Source organism: Hydra viridissima, unplaced genomic scaffold (assembly GCF_058129835.1).
Source record: "Hydra viridissima isolate aposymbiotic clone 2 unplaced genomic scaffold, HvirCarnegie_v1 scaffold_3, whole genome shotgun sequence".
NCBI lineage: Eukaryota > Metazoa > Cnidaria > Hydrozoa > Anthoathecata > Hydridae > Hydra > Hydra viridissima.
In genome coordinates this window covers 18,707,493-18,731,894 of record NW_028324302.1, presented here as the reverse complement: position 1 = coordinate 18,731,894, position 24,402 = coordinate 18,707,493, and the positions used below count along the sequence as shown (strand labels likewise).

Below are 24,402 nucleotides of genomic sequence, written 5' to 3'. Positions count from 1 at the left end.
ACATCCAAACACAGCCAAATGAATGTAATAAAATGTTTAAAGTTAACAGCAGTAATGGTTTAAAACTCTCGAAAATTTTTTCTATGCCAACCTGGTTACTAGAACAAGGGAAAGTATTTGTAAAGAAGCACTTTTAATCTAGTAAATACGAACCCTTAGTAGAAGAAGCCGATCTAATAGAAGCAGAACCACAATACGCCCACATCAAATATCCAAACGGACGAGAATCTACTGTATCAATTAAAGATTTAGCACAATTAGAAGGAGATAAAAAAAAACCCTAATCCTAATCCTGAAAATGCTGACAAAAAGGATTCCATTCACTCAGAGCATACCCCACAATTAAATAAACCACTAATTACAGACCGAGAAAACTTGCTTGATAGGGTACCTGAAATGGAAATTCATCCAGAAGTACAACCTAGCCCTTTTCCAAGACGTTCTCAACGAAACCGGAAAACGCCCCAAAGGTTTGGATTTGAGGACAATTAATTTTATTAATTGGAAGAATGTTACAAGTTATAACTAATTATCAATTTACAACTCTCTTGAGAAATATTATAATCGTCGCTTTATAACTACCATTTAATTTTTGTTGTATTAATCTACGTTATTTGATAGATAAAACCTTTGGAGTTAAGAGGTGTTATTATTTATTATGGGCCTTTAAAATCTATGTTAAGGCGCTCGAATGGTTGGATTACTTTTATAAGATGAGTACTGGGTGGTTTGTAGAATCGAGGTTTCAGTTCGCAGCAGGTAATGCACTGGTTTATGACACTTTTAATCTCTTCTATAGTGTATGGTAAGTTTCGACTGCGGACAAAATGATTCATTCTTGTGATGCCTGAGTGGCAGAGAGCATTATGAAGCTCCTCTAATTTTACTTTATTGTTACTTATATACGAACAAAGTGAGCTTTCATTGCTTGATAATTTTTGAGTCAGTAAAGCGGAGCACGAGGAACGTGTTAAACAATCAGCTGCTTGGTTATACTTTCCTAGTCGATACTGTATGTCGTAGCTGTAGCAACCAAATTCAGTACGCCATCGCATAATTTTATCATTTTTAATTTTGCCTCGATGGTTCTGATTGAACATATACGAAACAGCTTGTTGGTCGGTTACTAAGGTAAAATGGCGTCCGGTCAAATAATGTTTCCACTTCCGAAGAGCTTCTACAATCGCGTATGCTTCTTTTTCAATAGCCGGCTGGTGTGTTTCATATTGGTTTACAGATTTCGAGAAGAAGGCCACTGGCTGACCATTTTGGTTTAATGTTGCAGCCAACGAAAAGTCAGTGGCGTCCGTTTCGACAACAAATGGGATTGTTTCATCAATTTTTTTTACAACAGCATTTGCAATATCGTTCTTTAGTAGTTTAAAAGCGTCTGTAGCTTGTTGATTGAGTGGGAATGTTAGGCACTGTAATAATGGACGAATTTTTTCAGAATAAACTTTGAGTAATAGGAGAAGAGTCCTACAGTTCTTTGTAAAGCTTTACCATTTAGTTGTAAAGGTAAATTAAGTAGGGGTTGCAATCTTTCTGGGTCTACCTTTATGCTGTTATGAGATACAACATAGGCAAGTAGATTTTTTGAACTAACTGAAATTACGCTTTTACTGCTGTTAAAAGTAAGTTTGTTTTCCTTCGCTGCTTCGTATAATTTCTTTAAATTAGAATCGTGTTCAGCTTGAGTCATCCCTGCTACCGTAATATTATCTAAATACGCATAGATGTTTTTTAAAGAGTTCTCATTTATAAATTCGTCAATTTTCCGTTGGAAAACAGTAACGGCATTTGTTAGACCGAATGGCAAGCGAGTAAATTGATATAGTTTGCTATCAGCTTCAAATGCTGTATATGGCTTTTCTTCTGTTAGAAGTGGTATCTGATGATAGGCGCTAGTAAGATCAAGAGAACTGAAATAGTGGTACTTGGACAATTCGTTAATTTGGTCTTCTATTCTGGGTAGAGAATAGGCATTGAGGTAAGTGAACTTGTTTATAGTTTGGGAATAATCAACACACATTCGTTTTTTGTGTCGTTCATTTGTAGTGATTACAATTTGTGCCCTCCAAGGTGAGTTACTTGGTTCTATAATTCGTCCTTTAATAATTTCTTAATTTCGGATTGAATAAACAGCTTATCGACGTGACTGAATCTTCGGGATTTAGTTGGAATCGATCAACAGTCTTTGGAAAGATTTGCAAATAATGTTGCAGGTGATATTTGCGATTTCTTTAAGCTACAAACTGACAAAGGGGGTAATATTCCTCCAAAAGGGATTGTTATATTGCTATGCTGTTTCATAAAAGCTTGACCTAGGATAATATCAGCGCATAAGTTAGGTAAGATTGACAAGGTGATATTATTACTTTTGGTTTTGGAAAATCATATTTACCCTATAGTAGCCTTGAATTTTTGTACTGAGTGATGATAATGCCATCGATACACTGCCGCTACTTTTCGTATATGGGATTTGGTAATTATCTACTATGTATTTGTTGATAAAATTGTCCGAGCTTCCCGTATCTATTAAAGCAGAAAAGTTCCACCCATTTATTTCCACCTTCCGAATTGCGTACGAAAGGCAATTAGTTGTCCAAGCACTAATAATTGCTACTATATCATCGGATTTGGTAACAGCTTATGATTTGTTTGATTTACACACTTTTGCAAAGTGTCCTCGTTTTTGACATTTGTGACATGTAGTTTCTTGAGCAGGACAAGCACTGCGTAGATGGCGATTGTTTCCACAAAAGTAGCACAGTTTTGTGGACGGAGGTGAAGTTAACTGATTATCAGTGTATTTTCTTGCATTATGCATTGCGTTGATTTGGGGTACGCTAGATTGGTACTGTTCCGAGTGCTTTTGAGCAAGTTCTAATGAGCGTGCTTGGTCGAATGCCGATGTTAGTGTGAGTGTCGTGTTTTCCAGTAGCCTTTGACGTATTATACTTGAGTTTAAGCCAGTGATAGACGCATCTCTAATAGACTATATCACAATAAGCATCGGCTGTTACTGCTTTGAAGTTGCAATCTTTTGAAAGAGTTCTGAGAGCTTGTATAAATTTGTCTAGTGTTTCGCCAGCTTGTTGCTTACGTGTTGCTAATTGATACCGAGTAAATATTTCGTTTTTTGGTTTAACGTACAACGATTTGAGAACGTCGATCGCATTTTCAAAAGATAGTGAATCGGATATGTATTCATAAACAGTTGGTGATACAAAGTTTATTAATATTCTGAGCTTTTCGTCAGATGTAGATTCTGAAGATAAGAAAAAATTTTCGAGAGTTTAAAACCAGTGAGTCCATTCTTTACCTGATGTTGAAAAATTTGGATTCGCGTCAAATTTTTCAAGACGCAGATATTTCTCCATGAAAATTACTTTTTTTTTTTTTTTTTATTTTTTTTTTATTTGATAGATAAATTGAAATAATTACACTTCTTGACTCCAAAGGTTTTATCTATCAAATAACATAGATTAATACAATAAAAGTTAAATGGTAGTTATAAATTATAATTTTACAACGATTATAATATTTCTCAAGAGAGTTGTAAACTGATAATTAGTTATAATTTATAACATTAAAGAAACGGAAAAGAGAGGAAAGCAGGAAATGGAGAAAAAAAAGCAGACGAGAGATAGGGAATTAAACAGATAGGGGATGTGCAGGGTAAATATAAGGGTTGGGTAATATAAAGTCAGATAAACTGAAGCACAAATTGATTAAAGAAGGAATACTCGGGAAAAATTTTCATTTTAAAATCGAAATTTTGTGAGTAATAACGATGTCATCTGAGTTAAAAAGAAATGTTGTTTTTAGATAGAATAGAAAATATCAAAGTACGCTATCAAAGTAAGAGCGGTTTTAGAATTAGGTCAGAGCACCAATATTACACAGACCCTTGACATATCCCTTTATCTTTACACGCCAAATCCTCTAGCCCCTAGTTTCCTATCTCATATCTAAAGTAAAACATTTATAAGAATAAGAAAATGGTTGTAAATCGAACCTTCGCACAAATCATATGAAAGTATTTTAATTGTGAAACTGGTGGTACTTTTGTGCCTATGCCTATCCGTTTTTGAATAATCGTGTATAGCCTAAACTTTAAAAAATAGGATCTCGTTACTTATTAAGAAAATATCGATCTAAGATAATTGTATCTTAGAAATTATAAAATATAGCTAAAAACGATCAAAATGAAAAGGGGCTTTAAACTGTCATTAAAACTCCGAAAATTAATTGCAAAAGTTGTCGTGAAGAAAAGGTGATACAACTCACAATTTTATGGTTTCTTAAACTTTATTATCGTTAATCAAATTTTACTAAAAACGAATTGATTTTAAAAAAGGTAGAACTTTGGCCACTTTCTCAGATTTTTTCTTGTTTTAGTCACTCTTAGTTTCACTTAATGTAGAATCCTACCACGTCCGGATAAAATGCACATGGATCCAAAAAAAAACCTGCGTAGAGGATCTACTGCAACTCATGTCAGCTTTTTTTCATCGATTTTTCTCTTCTACCTATTCCTTTCTATCATTTTTTAATCACTGGTACTCAATATGAAGCGTAAAACTTCAAATAGTGTGTCATCAATAGATGATATTTATTGCAAAAAACAAAATACCGAAAAACTCTGGTCTGATGAAGTGTCTTCAATGAAAGAAAGACTTAATGAAGAAAGTAACTCTATTGCTGGTATGCTTTTGAATATTAGAAGCTGTTAGGTACGTGTGTGTGTGTGTGTGTGTGTGTGTGTGTGTGTGTGTGTGTGTGTGTGTGTGTGCGTGTGTGTGTGTGCGTGTGTGTGTGTGGTGTGTGTGTGTGTGTGTGTGTGTGTGTGTGTGTGTGTATGTGTGTGTGTGTGTGTGTGTGTATGTGTGTGTGTATGTGTGTGTGGTGTGTGTGTGTGTGGTGTGTGTGTGTGTGTGTGTGTGTGTGTGTGTGTGTGTGTGTGTGTGTGTGTGTGTGTGTGTGTGTGTGTGTGTGTGTGTGTGTGTGTGTGTGTGTGTGTGTATTGTACTAATAAATTTTTTGATCCTGAATTATTTAAGAATATTTTTTGATTTTGTTAATTGTCTTAGAATTCATAATATTTCCACTAAGCAACTATAGCACTGTTTTTATATTATTTTTAAGGTTGTTTTTAGGCAAATTTGCTGCTAACGAAAAAATCTAAGTTTAAAAAAGTGTCATTTTAAAAAAGCTTTCGTTTAAATTAAAGCCTAAGCAATTCTCAATATCTTAATTGGTAATTCAACAATTATTAAAATTGTTTAGTATTTTAAAAAGATAATTTTTAATGTGGCTATTACAAGAATTTTTTTAAAAAAGAACCTTATTATAAATGTAGAAGGCAGATGTGCTTGCACATCACTAAATGTTAAGATTTTTGAAACATGATCTTTCCCTGATAATGAATCTTTAAAAAAAAGAAAGTAAAATTTTAGCTATTTTCAGGAGTTATATTTGTATCTCCATGACAACCAGTGTTTGTGGCAAGCATAACCAACACTTATACTTGTTATACCCAATTAAAAAAGCAGCAACATCACTGCGATGTTTTTTGAATTTTTTCTGTCACTCGTCTTATGATATTAAGGAGTTAAATACTTAACGTAGATCTTCATCTTACAAAGGCTGCACATGAGATGAAATCAGAATAGGGCTATATTAATTTAAACTTTTCTGTCAACCTTTAGCATTGAAGCAATTTGTGAAATACAGTCAAGAAGAATATGATTTTGTAGAAGCTTATTTGCAATCTTCTCGTGAATGTAAAGAAATCTTCTTGCAATTTGGAACTGATCAAAGGCCAGATTCATCAAAGGTAAACAAAAGATATTACTTTAGAAGCTTATTATGTTGCATATTGATTATAAGGATTACATGATCTAGCAAATGTTTATTTCAATTTTTTTTTTTACACAAAAACACTTGCCACATCTAGAAACTTGTTGCAAGTTAAAAACCAGCCTTAACTTTATAAGTTTTTACCTATTAACAGTGTTTAGTACTTATTATAGCTTTGTTTTGTACTCCTGGTACATTATATGTAAAAATTTTTTTTTGTATAGAAGTTTTAACTAACAGTTTTGGAGTAAAAAAATAATATTTCTTTAGCTAACATTGATATGGGAAGCATTTGAAGGTGTGCTATTGTGGATATCTGACCAATCTTTGGAATCAAATGTAAAATCTTCTGGCTTGTTTATTGTTAGCAAGATACTACAAAATCACATTAAACTTCTTTATTCATCATTAAGTATCAATTCTTCTACTGATCTTGTCAAAGCTGTCTTGAAGTGCATGGCTGTGATGTTAGCTCAAGGTTCTGCTGCTGTTGCAGAATTTGTTTCATGTTTTGATTTTTCTCTGAAAGGTTTAAAGTTTCAAGCGAAAAAGAGAATTAGAAAGGTAATCTTGTGAAAAGTTACAAATTTATTTGTTTTGCTTGCTGTTTTAAATGCTTAATAGTTGAATAATTGAGCTATGTAATTTCAAGTTACTGTTCAAATATATCTTAATGGTCATATGTATCTTATGACTATTGTTTTTTTGGCATCAACGTTTTAGATCATCAATGTTAGGAATTGTGTTTTTTAAAAAAATAGAAAAAAATATTTGATCCAGAAGATCATGTGTTTTCAATCCATTTCTAGAATTATAAAATAATTAAAAAATTATTGTAATTTTAAAAATTTATCTGTGGAAAAAAAAAAAAAAGAAGCTAGTAAATTTCTAACGTTTTTTTTTGTGATTTTTCTATTAAAGCAAAAACCTGATCCCCGCACATGTTATGTTAGGTTTATGCTTGGCTTCTTTGTTTTTGGTGATGTTTGTGCTTTGTTAAAAATGTTAGAAGAGAAAACTGTTGACAGCTTGAAGATCTTTGCTCAAGGTAAAACGTTTTCTTAACTTCATAAAAAAATAACCAAAAAATTATTATTATACAATTGAGCTTAGTTTACATCCAAATTTTTTATGGCAAAAAATGTTCAGGTGATAAAAAACAAGCTAATACCATGTCATATATTAACAATGTCTTTAAAGAATCTTGAATTTTGCTTGTTTGCTTTAGATTTAGTGTCATTGATATTTGATGACTTACATCAGGATTCTCCTGAAGTGATTGGTGCTGTCTTGAATACTTTTTTAAAAAATGTAACTTGATTTTATACTTACTTATTCTTTAGTATAATTGTTAAACTAATTGTACCAGTTCTTCAAACAACCATGGTATTTACTAAAGGAACCTAAGAGAACTGTGATTTTTTTATAATTTAACAATTGAAACTTTATTTTTATAGAGTCCTTTAAAAAAAAAAGCCCTTTAGGATATTTTATTTTTACATTTTTTTAAAGCATCATAAAAAAGTAACACATGGTTTTTTATTTACTATTTGCTTTGAGAAAAACAAAATACAAACAAAAATGAACCAAACAAAATACAATTATTCTAAATAGTTGTAGTATAACAGGGGCATCCAGCATCATCTTGGCCCCAAGAGCCCAAAAATCTACAAAATGCAGGAAAAACTTTGTGTTTTGTCTCATAAAACCTAACTCAAGGATAAATATAGTTATTATGCTATAGTTTCAATAAGATGGGACTCCAACAAAAATGCATTTAAGAGCTACTACTTTTGTTGTATTTATTAACTTTCATTTGTTATATTTTTTTACTTTGTTCTATAAACATTTTTTCAAAGATTTTTTTTTTTTGATAATGTGATCTAAAACTTATTTAAAAACTTTTTTTTTTTTTTTTTGGTAGATAAAAAACTCCAATATCTTCATTGTTCTAATTTTGTGATACTTTGAATAAAATTGAACAAAAGATCCTAACCAACCTATCTTTTGAAAGCACTGTATATCATGCTAATGCCATAAGAGTGGTTTTAATTTTTTTCTTTCTCTTTAGGTGGTGCAAGATTCAAATCTACTCAAAAAAATGAAAATACTGTTTTTTAGTTCATCAACCCTTTTTAAGTTATCAATTTTATGTAAACACAATGAAAAGACCATTAGTGTTACAGCCTTGCAAATGTTAGAGCTCCTGTGTACAAACCAGAAAAAAGGAATCTGCTTTGCAATTAAAAAAGAGGAACCTTTTGCTGGAAAGTATGTGAAGTTTAATTTCTTATACATTTTCATGGAGTGTTTCCTTTTATGGGTAATTTTTATTAATTTATGTTGTTATTCTTGTAAATTGTGTATATTAAATGATAAATATTTATAAACATTATTTTTTAGTTTATATCAATATTTAAGTTTTTAAAAAAGATAAGGTAAAGTAAATAGTTTTTCTCTCAGGTATTTTTGTTTTAATTGCTCTAGATTGTTGAATCCTGTTTTATTAAAGTTTTTGATATCCGTCAAGCAACAAGCCCAACAACAACAACAAAGCGGTTTGTTAGATCTTACTGTTAAAACATTAAAAGCATGTCCTGATCTTGTTGCACCATACATCAATTCTATTGACCTGCAAATGGAACCGAAACCTTCTGAACAATGGTGGACTAAAATTGATTTTGCTGTTAAGGTTTCTAGATATTTATTTAAGGAGGAAAAAAAGAAATAGTTAGGGTTAGGGTATATTTTTTTTTATCTAAGGAAGTTTGGGTATATATTTTTTTATCTAAGGAAGTTAGGGTATATCATTTTTATCTAAGGAGGAGAATAAAGCATTTTATTCGATAAAAAAAATAAACAATTACTCTATCCAAAATTTGTATACTTTGACCATCGCTCATTTCTCAAACTAGATTAAAAATCAAATTTAGACTTTTATGTATGTGGGGTGTAAGATTTAACTCTCAAACGTAGATAAATGTGAAGCCATATCTAGTCAGCATTTCGATTTTGTAGGCAAATAGGTTTCAGATTTATCTCAGATTTATCAGATTTAGAAAATTCTTCTATAGGTTTTGAAGAATGCTCCTAACATTTCGGATATTGTACAAACTCCTTGCGAGTTAAAGCCATTTAAAGAACTCTTTTTCAAAATACTGCTCCCATCCATGCCAAAGCGGCATTATGAAGCTGGTATTAAAGTATGTTGTTTAAAGTATTTTTGTCTTTATCAAAGTTCTGATGCTTTTGTTAGAAAACATTTGTTTACTTTGTCAATTGTTTATGATGTTACTCATTATTAGTTTGTAATGATCTTTTAAGAATATGAGATAATTTGTTTTCTTACACAAACAACATGTTATGTTGTGCAGTTTGAAATTAAATTTTGATCTCACTTTAGAATAGCAGCATTATTGTCTCATTAAGAACTATGGAGCTCTTGAGAATTGTCTTGTCACGTTGCGTTAATTTTAAAGAACTGCTTTCATCCTTATCATTTGATGAAGATAAAAAATCAAATTGGATAGACTCTTTAATCCAATCTTTGCCTGATATTGTTGCAATCATAAAAGTTCGACAAACCTCTGGAAACAATAATGACACAGAGAAAGTTTCTGATTCAAGTGATTTTTGTTTTTGATTAAAATGAGACAAGATAATTCCAAAAAGATAATTTCTAATGAACAAATTTTCTCTATAATTTTTTTGACTTATTTGACTTTATCAACAAAAAAAAGTTGGTCATTGGTCAAAATCATTTTCTGATCAATGACAATTTTAAAACTTTCTCTAGATGTTTTAAATGCAGTTGAGTTAATGGAAAGCAGTATTGATTGTCTCTACCTCTTCCAAGTTTTAAAGCCAGGGATACTCAGTGATTCAGGTTATAATATCTGCAAGCTTCTTATATTTAACAATGATGATGTTAATGCAACTATTGTTAGCAAAAGTTTTCAAATACTTTTGCTAGAAAATTCAAGTGTCCGGTCATGGTTAGACAAGGTCCTTTTTTTTTTTTTTTTTTTTTTTCTTTCATTCTAAGAATAGGCAATAAAGTATAATTTTAAACCTCATTCAATTTTTCATTAACACAGTAATTGAAAACTAAGAATGCTTTTACTTCATAGAAAATATCTGGCTCTAAAAGCTTCTTACATTTGCTTCTCAAAGTGGCCATACAGTGGAAGCATGAAAGCGACATTGTTAACAATGCCAAAACTCTTTTTATAAAGGTAAATTTCATAGTTCACTTAAAAGTTTCTTAGTAAACTATTCCTTTCTGATATAGAAACTTCTATAGTTACTGCTATTTTTAATTTACCATATAATTTTTTTAATATATTTTTAATTTATTAATTTTTTTAGTCTTTTAATTCATACTGATATATATTTTTTTAAATTTTTCTTTTTCTTTTAAATTTCAACCAAAAAGTTGTAGTGGCAAGAAACGACTTTTGAGCCAATAAATAAATCAATTTTTGGCTTGAGTCTTTGAATTGGATTTTTAGGTTTTAAACATTACTAATCAGTTTGAAGAATTAAGTTTTGAAATTACAACTTGGCTCAGCTACTTACTAAATTGGGGCGAACCTTCTGGATGTGAAGTATTTGCTGCATGTTGTATGGATTTGCTCCATGACCCATTTGCACTCTCAAACTATTGTGGTAATTAATACAATTTATGATATTCTTGTTAATGATTTCGGTGTTATAAATTTAGAATCAATTCTTGTGCGTTGACCAGTACTTTATAGCATCCAATTATTTAGTTTCTGATTTCCAAGTTAATATGCTGATGAGCAGTTTTGTTGTTATATCCCTGTTATATCTTCCAGTTCCAGTTTAAATTGATTTTGTGTTGTATTTATTTTAGTGGAAGACACATGTTCAGAGGAAGAGAAGTATGATGATTTACATTACATTTCTTTATTCTACAAAAAGAATTAAAAAGTTGGCTGCTGGTTGTGTTAAAAAGTTTTGTGATGATTGTGTTGTTTTTTTTTTTGTTTTTTTTAAGGCTGCCATGCAGTCCGTTAAGCATCAATATATTAAACAGATTGCTTTCTGAGGGTGAGGTTAGGGTGAGAGGTGAGTTTATTTAAAAGACAACTTATAAGTTTAACAAGTTAAATTAGTTTTCTCTCTCCCAGTTCTCTGATCTCAGTTTTCTTACTTTTAGATATGATTGATAAAGTAATTGTGCCAGTTCTTCAATTGATCATGGTTTGTAGCAAAGAACCCAAGAGAATTGTTAATTTTATTTCTGCTCAAACTTCAAAGAATCATTTAAACTCTTTTTTTGTCTTCTCAAAGCAATGGATTGATTTGATGGAGAAGGTAATTTTTTGCAATAAGAAAACTGAGGTTTAATTATTTAAATTTCAAATAAACATCTATTAATAGTTTAAATAAAAATCAACTAAAACTTTAAAAAGGATACTTCTAATGAAATGTGAAGTTTATCTATGTTCAAAGCAAGAATATTTTACTATGTGATACACCACTTTTCCGTCAAACTTATAAATAAGTTTGCAAAAAATTTTTAAAGTGAAAGTATTTGTAACACAATGATTGCTCAACGAAGCAAACTGCATTTTTTAAATATGCTCATCACCTGCTTACAACTAACAACTGGCAGTAAAAATAATTTTATTAGAATTTAGTTTCATAAAAACAGTTTTTGAGAAGAAAGCAAATGCAGTCAGTCAGAAAGGTTTTTTTAAAAAACCACAAAAATTCTTTGTTCCTTTTTCATCTGTTTACCGTGGTGTGACATAAGGAAGTCCTAGTTTACACTATATAAATAAAGAATTCAAATTCTTGTTTTTGGATAACATTGTAGAATAATAAACTTTCAGTTTTGTCCTATTTTAGGCGTGATTACATTAAATTCTAGGTATAATTTTACTTAGTTATAGACTTTTTAGCAGTTTTTTCTTGGTTTTCTTTGAATTTTCTAGCTGAATTTGCTTTATTTCCTGTTTCTCAGACTCTTTTTCTGCTTTTTTTTCTTTCTCTCTTTTTTGTTTTTTCTCAATTCTGTCTTTCTAATTCTTCTTTAGCTCTTTTTTTCTACTCTAAACTAGCAATATATTTTGTCAGATGTGGTGGGTGTGGTGTGTCAGGTGTGGTGATCAGATTCTGGGTGTGTAAAGTTTCAATACTAACTGGAATTTCCTATAATGGCACTTCTAGAACCATGTTCTGTTCTCAAGTTGTGGGATCAACGCCCTCAATTTCGTCCATTTTCTTTTCTGCTAGTAAAAAAAAAAGGTCACTTGTCCAATACATAAGATTACAATGGGCTCTAAAAAATTGTAATTGCTTATATGTCATCACTTTCTAAATTGTTGTGAGTCTTATCAACTGGACTTAATAGTTGTGCCATAACCAGAATTTCGACTTATTCTTTGGGATTTGTTTGAATTTCATTTTCTTGTACATTTAATGGGACTTTTATTAGACCCAAATTTTCTAGTAAAAAAGGACACAAACCGCAGCATTTAAATCCATTTAGTATTAAATTGGATTTTCCTGTGTTATAGCAATTGCAGTATGGGGCAGGGGCATAAATGTACTTTTTGGAGAAGAAATTCATGTCAGTCCGAATATCTTTTGCAACAAAAATAAACTAGGTCAAATCATTGTGCAAAATAGGTGTAATTAGGCAGCAAACAAATGATGACAATAACATTTTCTTTTCAAAATTTTCCCAAATCTAAGGTCAAATGTGATTTGTTGCTGTCTAAAAAAATAATTATTGGCAAAGGGACATTATTTTTTCATAAAAGTTCAATGAAAGGTCTAGATATGTAATTGCAAAATGTTTGGGACATCTGAAAATTGTCATCTACCCATGAACCAATCTTTAGGAAAGTCAGCTGCAATTTCTTGTGGAATTTGCTGTTCATATGGATACAAAACCTAAGGTTATGCAAATAAATTACTTGCATTTACCGTTATCATAACTGAGAAATTTTCTATATCACTATTTGTGGTTATATTATAAAATTGTTTGTTTTTTTGTCCAATTACATATTTAATAGAGGGTCACAGGTTGAGAGATGATTCGTCAAGGTTCCAAATTCAATTAGGATCCTCAAACATAGATGATAAGTCATTTTCACCCATATATTTAATTCATTTTTGGAACCACGTATTAATATTTTGTTTCGAAACAAGTGTTCCTTGATTGAAAAGCCTTTCAAATTGAAAGTGTTAAATGTCCCTTAAAAATATTGTATGCCCAATGAGTAACAATTATGTTTTGGTCAAGATTCATTTAGATGCACCATTAAGAAGTTTCTTTGTGACTGGCATTGGCTATATCAAGTAGCCAATATTTAGTTTTAACCTCTACAGATTTATCAGAAATTGTTGGATGTCCAATTTGACTCTAAGCTTGATGCTGTGTTTGCTGAACAAGGGTTGTCTTTGGTATTTTATAAAATTTAGATGCTGCATAAATTGTCATGGTCTTCTTTTTTATTTTATCCAATCCTTCATCCATATTTTGTTGTGAATATGTCTTGTAAAATATTTTTGGGCCTAAAAAATTAATATAAAATTTTTTTAAAGCTAGGACTTTCTTTTGTATACAGTAAAAAAGAAGAAAAAAGAAAGACACATCAAATTTTTCATAAAAATATAATTATTTTTACATGTAAGTTGATTGTTTTAACATGCAAATTCAAAGCTTACCATGTTCATGTGCCATTATTAATCAAAACAGTTTCTTACCAATAAGGTTTTCACAATAAAAAACCTAATTTTTCACCATACATGTTCTGATGTAATGTCCAATATGGACCAGCATATATTGACTATTTACATCTCAATAAAACAAATATTCTGATTGGCCGAATTCTCCACTAATTCTGTCAATTTTTTTTTTATGGAAAAGTTTCTACAAAAATATCTTATTAAAATAGCAAAGTTATTTTATCCAAATATTTATTTCACAATATCAGAAAATTTGTTAGATCATACCACAGTATTAAGCTCTAAACATTTTCTTTAAAATATAATGATGTTTGTAATGAGGTTAGGGCAGTAACTTCAACTTTATGATATTCATTAAGCAGCTGATTTCATGCAGTTAGCAAATCTATGATTACTGTTTTAATCACTAATCACATCTGCAATGCCCTAATTTGACACAAAAAAAAAAAAAATTCAGCTGACCAAAGTTTAATGAGCATTCTGTGCTCAGTTTAACATTAAAGTTCCAAAAATATTCATGAAAACAATAAATAATCAGTATCTTTTTGGATTTGCTTTCATTTCTTGAACTTAATGTTTTGTTCTTTGGACAGAATATCAAGTGCAAGATGTGTTTTGTTCTTCAAGCAAAGTTACTTTGTGTCATTTTTGAGGATATCTACCTAAAGATGATAATTTCAAGTATAGCATATATAAAAATAATTTAAATACAATTTATACAAAGAAGATAAATTATTAATATAAAAAAGTAAATTAAAAGTATGAAATATAATATTTATACAAAAAACATTTTTAATTGTGAATACCAAATTAGTGTATAACCAATAGCAAGATAATATAAATTGACAGCCAATATATAACAGTTTCTTTTACCACAATAATGATAGACATCATCTGGTAATTGATTGCTATGAGTTCTAATTGGTGGTTGCTACCTGATTGAAAATTGAAAAGAACATGTAAATGTTCTTCTCAAGTTTCATTCAGGTTTTTGTAAATTTTGATAAGTTAAACTCAAAAATGTGAAAATAGTAAGGGATGTCAAACAGACCAAAATTGGACATGATTTCTAGAGTTAAAGTTGCACTCTGTAATTAAACTTTAGTGATTGCACTCCACTTCTAAGCTTATCAGTGATTGCACTCCACTTCTTAGCTTATTAGTGATTGCACTCCACTTCTTAGCTTATTAGTGATTGCACTCCACTTCTTAGCTTATTAGTGATTGCACTCCACTTCTCTACTGCTCAGTAAGTAGTAAGCTGTTTGATTGCAAAATTTTGTTCAGTTACTTCATAAGTATTTTTTTTTTTTCTGATAACTTTCGTTACAGTGTGTTTAAGTACTATTTTTGCCTTGTGTAATAGTTTCCTAAATGCAACAATAATTGAGCCTGGCCATTTTGTGCTTAAGAATTAAAAAAGTTCATATTATTTTTTATCTATCTCAAAACATTTACATGAACAAATGTCAATTTCCAAAAAAAATCTGTTTAATTAACTTATCAACAGTGATTTAAAATGGAATCTTCTTAAATTACTAATATCAGTTAAGTGAAAGTAAAGTGAAAGATAGTTGTAGATTTATTACGGAATAGTTGTAACATAATGTTTAATTGAACTCTCTTTTCACAGACACCATTGAAATCTTAAAGGCACCTCCTGTGTGATATAACTTGGTTTTTCTGTTTGGGATTGAACTTCCATTACCAACTCTAATATCTTTCATTAATTTTGAACAAAAGTTCATCATTTATAAGACAGAAGTTTGAGGTTACTAAAAAGTTTTAATTCTAACAGATATAAATAATAAAAACTTATATAAAACTAAGAATATGAATGTAATAAGCATAATATGTCAATAGGATTAAAAATGTGTAGCAAGAGATTTTCATCTGCTAACAATATATACAATTTACATGTATAATGTTTGGATTGACCCTACATGATAGTTTCTTAGTGAATAAAAGTTTAACATTAATTTGGTAAAACTTACAAAATTACAAAAATTAAAAACTTACTAAATTACATTTATTGGCTCGAATAAAAAAGCAATCATTACTTGATAGCTACAAAAGATTAGCAATTGAAAAGTTATTTTTCAGGTGGTAGTAAATATGTAAATAATAAATGAAGTAATTATCCATCCATTTCTTTTTCTTTTTTCACTGAATAACCTTATTGTTTTACTTTTTTCAGTCAGACTTAGGAGCAATTAACTTTGTGAAGCAAGAAGGTAGCAATATTAAAGTATTTTTTTTCATGTATGTTTTTAAAATAACATAGTAAATTATGTCTTTAAGAAAAATGATTTTAAATCTACTTGCATTGTAGATTCTAATGTTGTTGAGATGGTTTACAAATCCACATTGATGCTCAGCCAAATTTCTTTGAAATGTGAAAAAGATATCAATGAAGCACTTCAATTCTTTGTGCAGTCTCAACAATTTTTTGTAAAAGAGATCTCCGAAATGTCTTTACAAGCATTAATAAATCATATACTGCATTTGTTTTTCAATATTCTTACTGTTCTTAATAACAGCAACTTACCAAAATTCATATTCAATCAGGTTAGCAGCGTTTTGATAACAAGTTTTCAAGCCATTTTAAATAAAATTCTTGTGTCAGGTGGAAACATTACTAGCGTATTAGCCAACATGATTTTCTTTCAAACTGGCGTTGTGAGAAAATTTTTAACGTGGAAAGATCTGATTTCTGATATCCTAGCTTTTTGTGTTAAACAATCTGCTGAATTACAAATGCACAAGTTTTTGCTGTTTATTGATGGATTATTAGAAATGATATTTGAAATGAGAAAACAGCTTTCAGAAGTATCAGATATGATGGCAGCATTTGACATTTTAAAAAAGTTAATTATACATTTGCCTAGTTCTGTAGTATTAGAGGTACTAAAAAAAATTACACTTGATCTTTTTTCTGAAGAACTCTCTGCAGCATACATTAGCAATTTGAACTCTGTACTTCTGATTGTAGAAAAAAGCTTCTCCTTTAAAGAGTTTTTAAATGATTCATTGGGGTTAAAAAAGTTTCTATTTGACAGTTTTAAAAAAAAAGACAAAGAACAAATAAAGAGCTTCCTACTAATCTACAAGTATTTTCCAGCTTTAGCAGTTAGCTACAAAATTTTGTGTAAATTATTAAAGTTAGAAGAAAAGGAGTTTCATGATGCTGCAATTGTGCTGTCAAAGCAAAGTGTAAAATGGGTAGATTCAATGGTGCTGCAAGTCACTCATCAAGGATTTTCTATTTCAGATAACTGGATTTGTTTATCGACTCTGTTATCAGTTGCATTTAGCTACAAACTTTTGACAAAAGAGCAGCATGAAGTTGTTGGTATTTTTAAAATTATTTTCCTTATTTAAATAACAGATATTTGTTAATTATATAACTTACTATCAGTAAATAGGTTTTTTTTCTTATAAAATTTTTTTTGTAAATAACTGTATGTTTAGGGAATATTTTAAAATTACATTTGGAAGAGCTGCTCAATTACTCATCTTATCATGGGTCTTTGGAAGTCCTTATTCAACTGCAAACCTTTCTTTCACTTGATGAAAGAGCTCAACTTGTTAAAAAACTTATTCATAAATTGGAAAGCAAAGAAAATCTTATTCTTTACTGTTACATAGTATCAGGTTTAAAAGATCATAGAAAATACTCTTCTGTCTTGTTGACTGGTGCTGCAGAAATGTTTGCATTAGCTATCAATAATATTGGAGTCAGAGAGATGAGCTTCAAGCAACTTCAGTCAATTCTAGAATTAATCTCTGAGTTAGGTACAGAGAAATATTTGAAGAAGTTGCAGGGGGTGGCATCTTCATGGAATGAGTTTGTGACCATTATACTTAAACATAATTTTTCAGATAGTTATTGTATTAATTTACTATCAACAGCTGTTAGCTTATTTTATAAAATAAAACAGTTTCAAGCGTTGCATGTTATATCTTTAAAAGAATTGTATGAAATGGTTATAAGTCATTCAAAATTCTTGGAAATAATGCGCCATGAGGGGAATGATAAAGTTAAAGGTTGGTTTAAAATTGAGTTAATGTTTTGTTAAAGGTTTGTTCAGTTTTTTCAGTTTATTTCATTTCATGTAACAAAGAGCATGCCTTAAACTTAGCTGCCTTAAATTCAACTATTTGCAAAAAATAGGATCTTTGGTACAACTGTTATTGAATTTGGTGAAGTTATCTCCTGATCTTTGCAGTCCTTCATTTATACCTATTTTGTTAGCTTCATACAGTGCAACTCTTAGTTTTTGTGGTAAGATACTCTTTTAAAAAGTTTACTCTTTTAAAAAGTTTACTCTTTTAAAAAGTTTAATAAAACATTACGCAGTTTTGTTGTAATGAATGAGATGATTTTTCAAAAAAATAGTTTTTTTCATTTTTTAAAAAAAAATAGACCTTATTGCATTTATAATTTTTATGCCAATCGAAATAATATGAAGATGTATAATTTTAGGAAAATTGTATTTAAAAATGTGTATATAAATAATTACATTTTTACATATAATTGCATTTAGAAATGTAATTACTTAAATATGCGCTAACTTTTTTAAAATTCATATATTATTAAGTAACTACTAGATGACACCTTATGTTGCTTATTCAACTTTTAGATCAAAAGCTTCTATCCTTGCTTAACCTGTTTGAAGAAAATGGTGTCTCATTAAGTCAATTTCAACCTTTGTCATGGGGAACTGCAGCACTTGATGCATATAGAACAGATCAATCAAAACACTTACTGAAAGAGCGATTATTTTCCAGCTTTCTTGATCAAATAGATAGTAAATGTTTAATTCGAACAGCCTGCGAATTTCCAATATATTTAAAGCTAACTGTGAGCTGAGTAGTACAATAATAATTAGTTTTTCTTGATGACATGAATAAGCAAAGTAGTTTATGTTAATGGTCATTGATCACCACAATAGACATGAGTGTAACTACTCTGCAATTATGTGTTATAATGTTTAATAGACAATTCAATGCACAGTGCATATGTTTTTATTTATTGAGGGTTAATTTTTTAGGATAACAGCTTTAAAGCATCTGATTTGTATGATCCCAGATTCTTTCTTACTTTGCTGGCATCCTTCTTCAAACCAGGTAATTTTTTTTATAGAATGTTTAGATTTTTACACAACGTTATTTTGATCCTTGTTATTTTAGTGTATCCATACTGTTAACATAACAATCTGTTTTTGTATCTTCAGTTTATTTTATTGATTGTCGTCAATTCATTGAATCTGGTTGTTTATCTCTTGTCTTTGCTTCACTTTCTTCACATGATGAGGCTATTCGTAAACTTGCCTACTACATCATATCACAATACAATGACCAAATGGAAAGCTCAAGATTTAGAGAAAAGAATCAAGTAATGTTTTGTAATGTGCCAAAAAATCACTGTCTTGTACAAGTATAATACTATTAGATAGAAGTCTGAAAAGTAGTTAGTTTTTTTTATTTTTTAAACTGGAAGGATGTTTTTTAACATTCAGGAGGCTCCATTTTTAACTCTCAGTGAGCTGCAGTTTTAAAAGTATAAGCATCTAGTTTGTACAGATGTGTTTTTATTTGTTCAGAAATGTTGTTGTCTGTTTTACTTAAAAACTTATTGTAGCAAAGTTGTTCACTTAACTTGAAGTTGTTCTGAATAAGCTATTAATTTGGTTGCACTTAAGGTAATTTACCTGCTGATGCTGTTAAAGAACTCAGTTACCAATCAGTTCATGCAGATCCCTTGTGTATGGAGCATGTTGTTTATTCAATATCTCTATTTTGTGTTTAGACCAGGTAACAGCAAATGTCTTGTATTTTATTTTTGTTATGTTTTCCAGCATTCAAGCTTACTTGGTTTATATTCATTTTCAGTAATGTTTTAAAAGTCAAAATTGTTTACAAATACGTTCTTATAAAAATTCTTTTCAAAAAACTTATTGTTTTCAAAAAACTTATCTAGGTCAGCACATGTATCCGATTCTGAGTAACTGCATTCTCTTAAAACCGATAATCAATTTTAAAGAGATGCCGTTTTTCCTTCCTCTCTTCAACAGCAGCTCTTTAGATCATCAACAAGAGAGAGTATGGCTGCTGAGATTGCTCGCAGATAGTCTAAAGGATGCCTCTGATTTCTATTTGTATAAAAAATACCATGTTTTCGAAATGGCATTTGCATACCACGACTCATCAGTCTGTGGAGCCCTAGATCGGGTAAGTAAGAGATCGTTCTCACTTTACCAAAATTACTTCTTTTCTTTTTCTTTTGACATCCTTTTCCTGTCTTCTAATACACATCTACTTCATCTCCTTCCTATATTCATCGAGCCTCTTCTAATGATCTATCTTGAGTCATCCTTGCTTCTTGATTGCTTTACTTGTATCAATCTGCTCTTTACTTGTATCAATCTGCTCTTTACTTGTATCAATCTGCTCTGGTTCCGCCGTACCTTTAAATACCAAAAACTCTTTTTTTGATCGCTTTCGAAAATAAGTTTTTGAATCTTTTTGTAAACTAGGATGCAGTAGTGGCACTGATTCGGTCAGCCTGTTGTATTGACATAGCTGCTTATGATCTTATCAAAACTCACTCGATTGGTAGTTGGTTACACAGAAATCTAAAAAGGTATTTTCACTTTAAAGTTTAAGCTGGTTTTAGCTCTTGTGTTTGTTTTGTGAGTTTGAGCAAAATGAACAAAAAATTTTTTCTTCTGCCTTAAATAAAGTACAAAAAAAGATGCTCTCTACGAAGTTAGAATATTTAGGTTTCTATTTTAAAGCTTCATAATGTTTATGTCGATATCTACTATCTCTACCTTTTTTAAACTTAATCTAAACACGAGAATCAATCTAATTTTTGATATTTACGCTTTTCCGTTTCTGTATACTTTTTAGCCAACTATTTCCTATTAACACCGACGTCAAAGTTCTTTTAGGAGATTGTTGACTTTAGTTTGTTTCCATATTTACGATTCATTAAACAACCATAAGGGGAAAAAAAGGTTATTTAACTGTGTTAATTTCCCCAGTTGTTTGAATGTTGAACAGAAGTTGCAATTTATTTTATAGAAGTAAAGAATTAGAAAGATATCTCAATCTGTTATACGTAATAAACCAAACATTTACAAAAAGCAAAGATCTGTCTTGCTCCCCTCGACTTTACTTTAGTGAAGCTTTGCTTATATCATTAAATGGACTTCAAATATGTCAGTAAGTTGTTATTACTTCCGTTTCTCGACTTTTTTTTCTATTATTATTACTAAATATATAAATATATGACTAATCATTTACTAGAAACCTTCCTGAACGTACTCAGCTTGATGTGTTATGTGTCCTATCAAGTATCGTATCAAATCCTTCTTACTTTGGTGATATGGAAAATTGGATTCGTAAAGAAGATTTTTTATTAATGCTGACTCTAGTTGAGAGCCTTGTTCTTTCACCGAACTTTATTGCTGAAGACTTGGATGAGACCTATTCAAACATTGTTTGTGTTATAATTAACAAGGAAATTCTAGATATGGCAGACCTAGCGAGACGTCCTTGGAGAGAAGTTAAAGCAACGTCAAATCGAAAACATTATTCGTCAATAAAAGAACTTTTTGAAATTACTTCGAAAAAAAATCTCGACGAACATAGCAGTCAGCTATTAACATTTCTACGGGAGATAAACTTGTAAAAGTACGTAAGAAACAAAATTTACTTATGTGTCTAATAAAAATGAAGAAGTAAGCTATTAAAATTTCTACGGGAGATAAACTTGTAAAAGTACGTAAGAACAGGGTGGCCAGTGGTCCTTGAAATCCTTGAAATCCTGGAAAAGTCCTGAAATTTTATAGGTCCTGGAAAAGTCCTGGAAAAACACCCTTTTTTACAAAAAATCCTGGAACTTTTTTTTATACAGTTATATATTCTGTTTATTAAGAAAACAAGAAAATGGAATATTATATATTCCGTTTTCTTGTTTTCATCTTTTACAAAGTTTTTAAAAAAAAAGTTAAAAAAATTTAAAATTTATATATATATATATATATATATATATATATATATATATATATATATATATATATATATATATATATATATATATATATATATGTATGTATAAATGAGTTAGCAAAAACTTTACATAAATATATGTATTTATGAATGATTTATATGCGTATTCAAATATAAATATTCAGTTGTTTCGTTCTAGGACAATATATTTTGCATTTACTGATCCATTTTATTGTCGAGAAAAAATCAATATATCCTTGAATGACCCAAAAGTTCCTTGAAAAATCCTGGAAATATCCTTGAATTTAAAATTTACTTTTAGCTGGCCACCCTGAAGAAACAAAATTTACTTTTGTGTCTAACAAAAATGAAGAAGTTCATTTCAAAGATTATTTATGTTAAAGTGAATACTTTTATTATGATATCGTAATTACGTAATTCGAACTTTTATAGTTTAAAAGATCATTTAGTTCGAACAAATTCTACGATCCTGTCAGGATTTGCTAGTAACACACCGTGTAAAAATGACAGTTAATACCAACTTCATGTCCCCTAGAAACCCCATTAGGGGTAAATAGTATATGGGTACAAGGTTCACCACAAGAAGTTTCAAAATCAATAATGACCGTCCGAGCGAGATATTCACATTCAAAGTTTTTGGTCCATAAATCTCATTTTTGTCAAAATTTAACATTTTTTTTTGTTTTTTCCTCTATATTGAGAATCTATTTATTGCTGCTAATAGAAATAACAACTATTAGCAACATTGGCACCACAATCATGTACTTGGCAGAGTGGATATACTAGGGTGTAAGTTTTAATCATATGTATTTTAAGCCAAAACATGAAATAGACAAATAAAGGTAACAAAAGGATATTTAACAATCTTCTCCTTTTTTGTCAATTGCATTACAAATGCAGATTGTAATGCATATATTTTTCATTACAAATGCATTATTGCAGATTTCAATACCAAGCATCTTTAAAAAAATTTGAAAAACAAAATAGTACTTTTTAATGCATTTGAAAAGTAAGAATATAAACTCAGGTTTTGAAAAGTTTCAATCGTATCCTACAATAATTTTCATTTAGTAAACCATTCTTTTATCATGTGGCAGAATTTAATGAAAGTATCTCTAAACGGAATTCATTAACAAAGTGTGATCCAGGCAGAAATTGAGAAATTTTTATTATCTACCAATATCTATCAATGGGAAGTGTTTGACCCATTAGTTTATCGTGTGACCTGTTGAAGTGATCTTATTTACATCTAAAATTAGTCCGTTTTACCGAAGATTAACTGAGACTGAGCTTCCCCTGAAAACAACATTTTAAAAATAAATACTGAATTTGGTAAAAACTCTTGGATAATAAAAGTAGTGTAAGGGTAAGGGAGTAAAAATTTAATGAGTAAATAAAAATGTTTTGTTTGAATACTGTATTTTTATGTGATTTCCTAAATCTTTTTTTTTTTTTATAAAAAATGCACTTTTTTACTAAATATAACAATCGGGTCTTCAGGATAAAACTTTTGCTGAGACCTAATTATTTCGTGGTGGATACAAGCTTTAAAAAATATTAGGGACACTTCATGCAATAGCTCGCATCACTGCTGTTTCTAATTATGTGATCTATATTTCTGTTACTAATGCTTATCAGGAATGTTCAATCACTGATTATTTGAATTATAGTGCCTGGTATCGATTTGGGTTCGTTCGGGTTAGTTGGATGGTTTCTAACGAACATCTTGAAATTCTAATGAAATGGACCTAGCAATTCAAAAAATATGGGCTTAAAAAAACGTTTAAAACACTTGACTTTTAAAAAAAAGCGAATTTGCAAGTAAAGATACCCCTAGGGTTATGCATTTTAAAATGGATTAACAATAAAAGCAATCCAGTTTCTTTTTGTTTATTTTTTTTAATGGTTTTTTTTATCAAATTTTATTTTTTCTAGTGATTATCTATCAAATTTTATAGTTATTCATAAATAAGTATCATCTTTTCTTCCTTATGCCTTCCTTATGAAACTTTTTATAAATTTTTTTTCTTGTTGATTATGTTACAATGATTATGATGATTATGTTACAACGATTATGATGATTATGTTACAACGATTATGATGATTATGTTACAATGATTATGATGATTATGTTACAACGATTATGATGATTATGTTACAATGATTATGATGATTATGTTACAATGATTATGATGATTATGTTACAACGATTATGATGATTATGTTACAACGATTATGATGATTATGTTACAATGATTATGATGATTATGTTACAACGATTATGATGATTATGTTACAATGATTATGATGATTATGTTACAACGATTATGATGATTATGTTACAATGATTATGATGATTATGTTACAACGATTATGATGATTATGTTACAATGATTATGATGATTATGTTACAATGATTATGATGATTATGTTACAACGATTATGTTGATTATGTTACAACGATTATGATGATTATGTTACAACGATTATGATGATTATGTTACAATGATTATGATGATTATGTTACAACGATTATGATGATTATGTTACAATGATTATGATGATTATGTTACAACGATTATGATGATTATGTTACAATGATTATGATGATTATGTTACAACGATTATGATGATTATGTTACAACGATTATGATGATTATGTTACAACGATTATGATGATTATGTTACAATGATTATGATGATTATGTTACAACGATTATGATGATTATGTTACAATGATTATGATGATTATGTTACAACGATTATGATGAT

General features: G+C 29.7%; 1 protein-coding gene across 2 annotated transcripts; it reads left to right on the top strand.

Moving 5' to 3' along the window:
- Positions 1–4,427: 4,427 nt before the first annotated feature.
- On the top strand, positions 4,428–23,456 carry LOC145199812 (nucleolar pre-ribosomal-associated protein 1-like). 2 transcript variants are annotated; one of them, XM_090081457.1, is made up of 28 exons: positions 4,428–4,710; positions 5,715–5,842; positions 6,136–6,429; positions 6,787–6,913; positions 7,094–7,176; positions 7,937–8,136; positions 8,353–8,557; positions 8,940–9,068; positions 9,269–9,491; positions 9,662–9,870; positions 9,996–10,100; positions 10,377–10,533; positions 10,742–10,769; positions 10,886–10,956; positions 11,048–11,205; positions 15,788–15,824; positions 15,923–16,942; positions 17,062–17,637; positions 17,765–17,875; positions 18,234–18,454; positions 18,645–18,720; positions 18,828–18,988; positions 19,296–19,407; positions 19,574–19,824; positions 20,130–20,236; positions 20,680–20,820; positions 20,905–21,291; positions 23,301–23,456. In XM_090081457.1, the coding sequence occupies exons 1-27, from the start codon at positions 4,575–4,577 to the stop codon at positions 21,287–21,289; spliced, it is 5,451 nt and encodes a 1,816-aa protein (XP_089937583.1). In that variant the 5' UTR covers positions 4,428–4,574; the 3' UTR covers positions 21,290–21,291; positions 23,301–23,456. The 2 variants fall into 2 exon arrangements, with proteins under 2 accessions (XP_089937583.1, XP_089937582.1); XM_090081456.1 differs by lacking the exon at positions 23,301–23,456 and having other exon boundaries at positions 20,905–21,342.
- Positions 23,457–24,402: the final 946 nt, after the last annotated feature.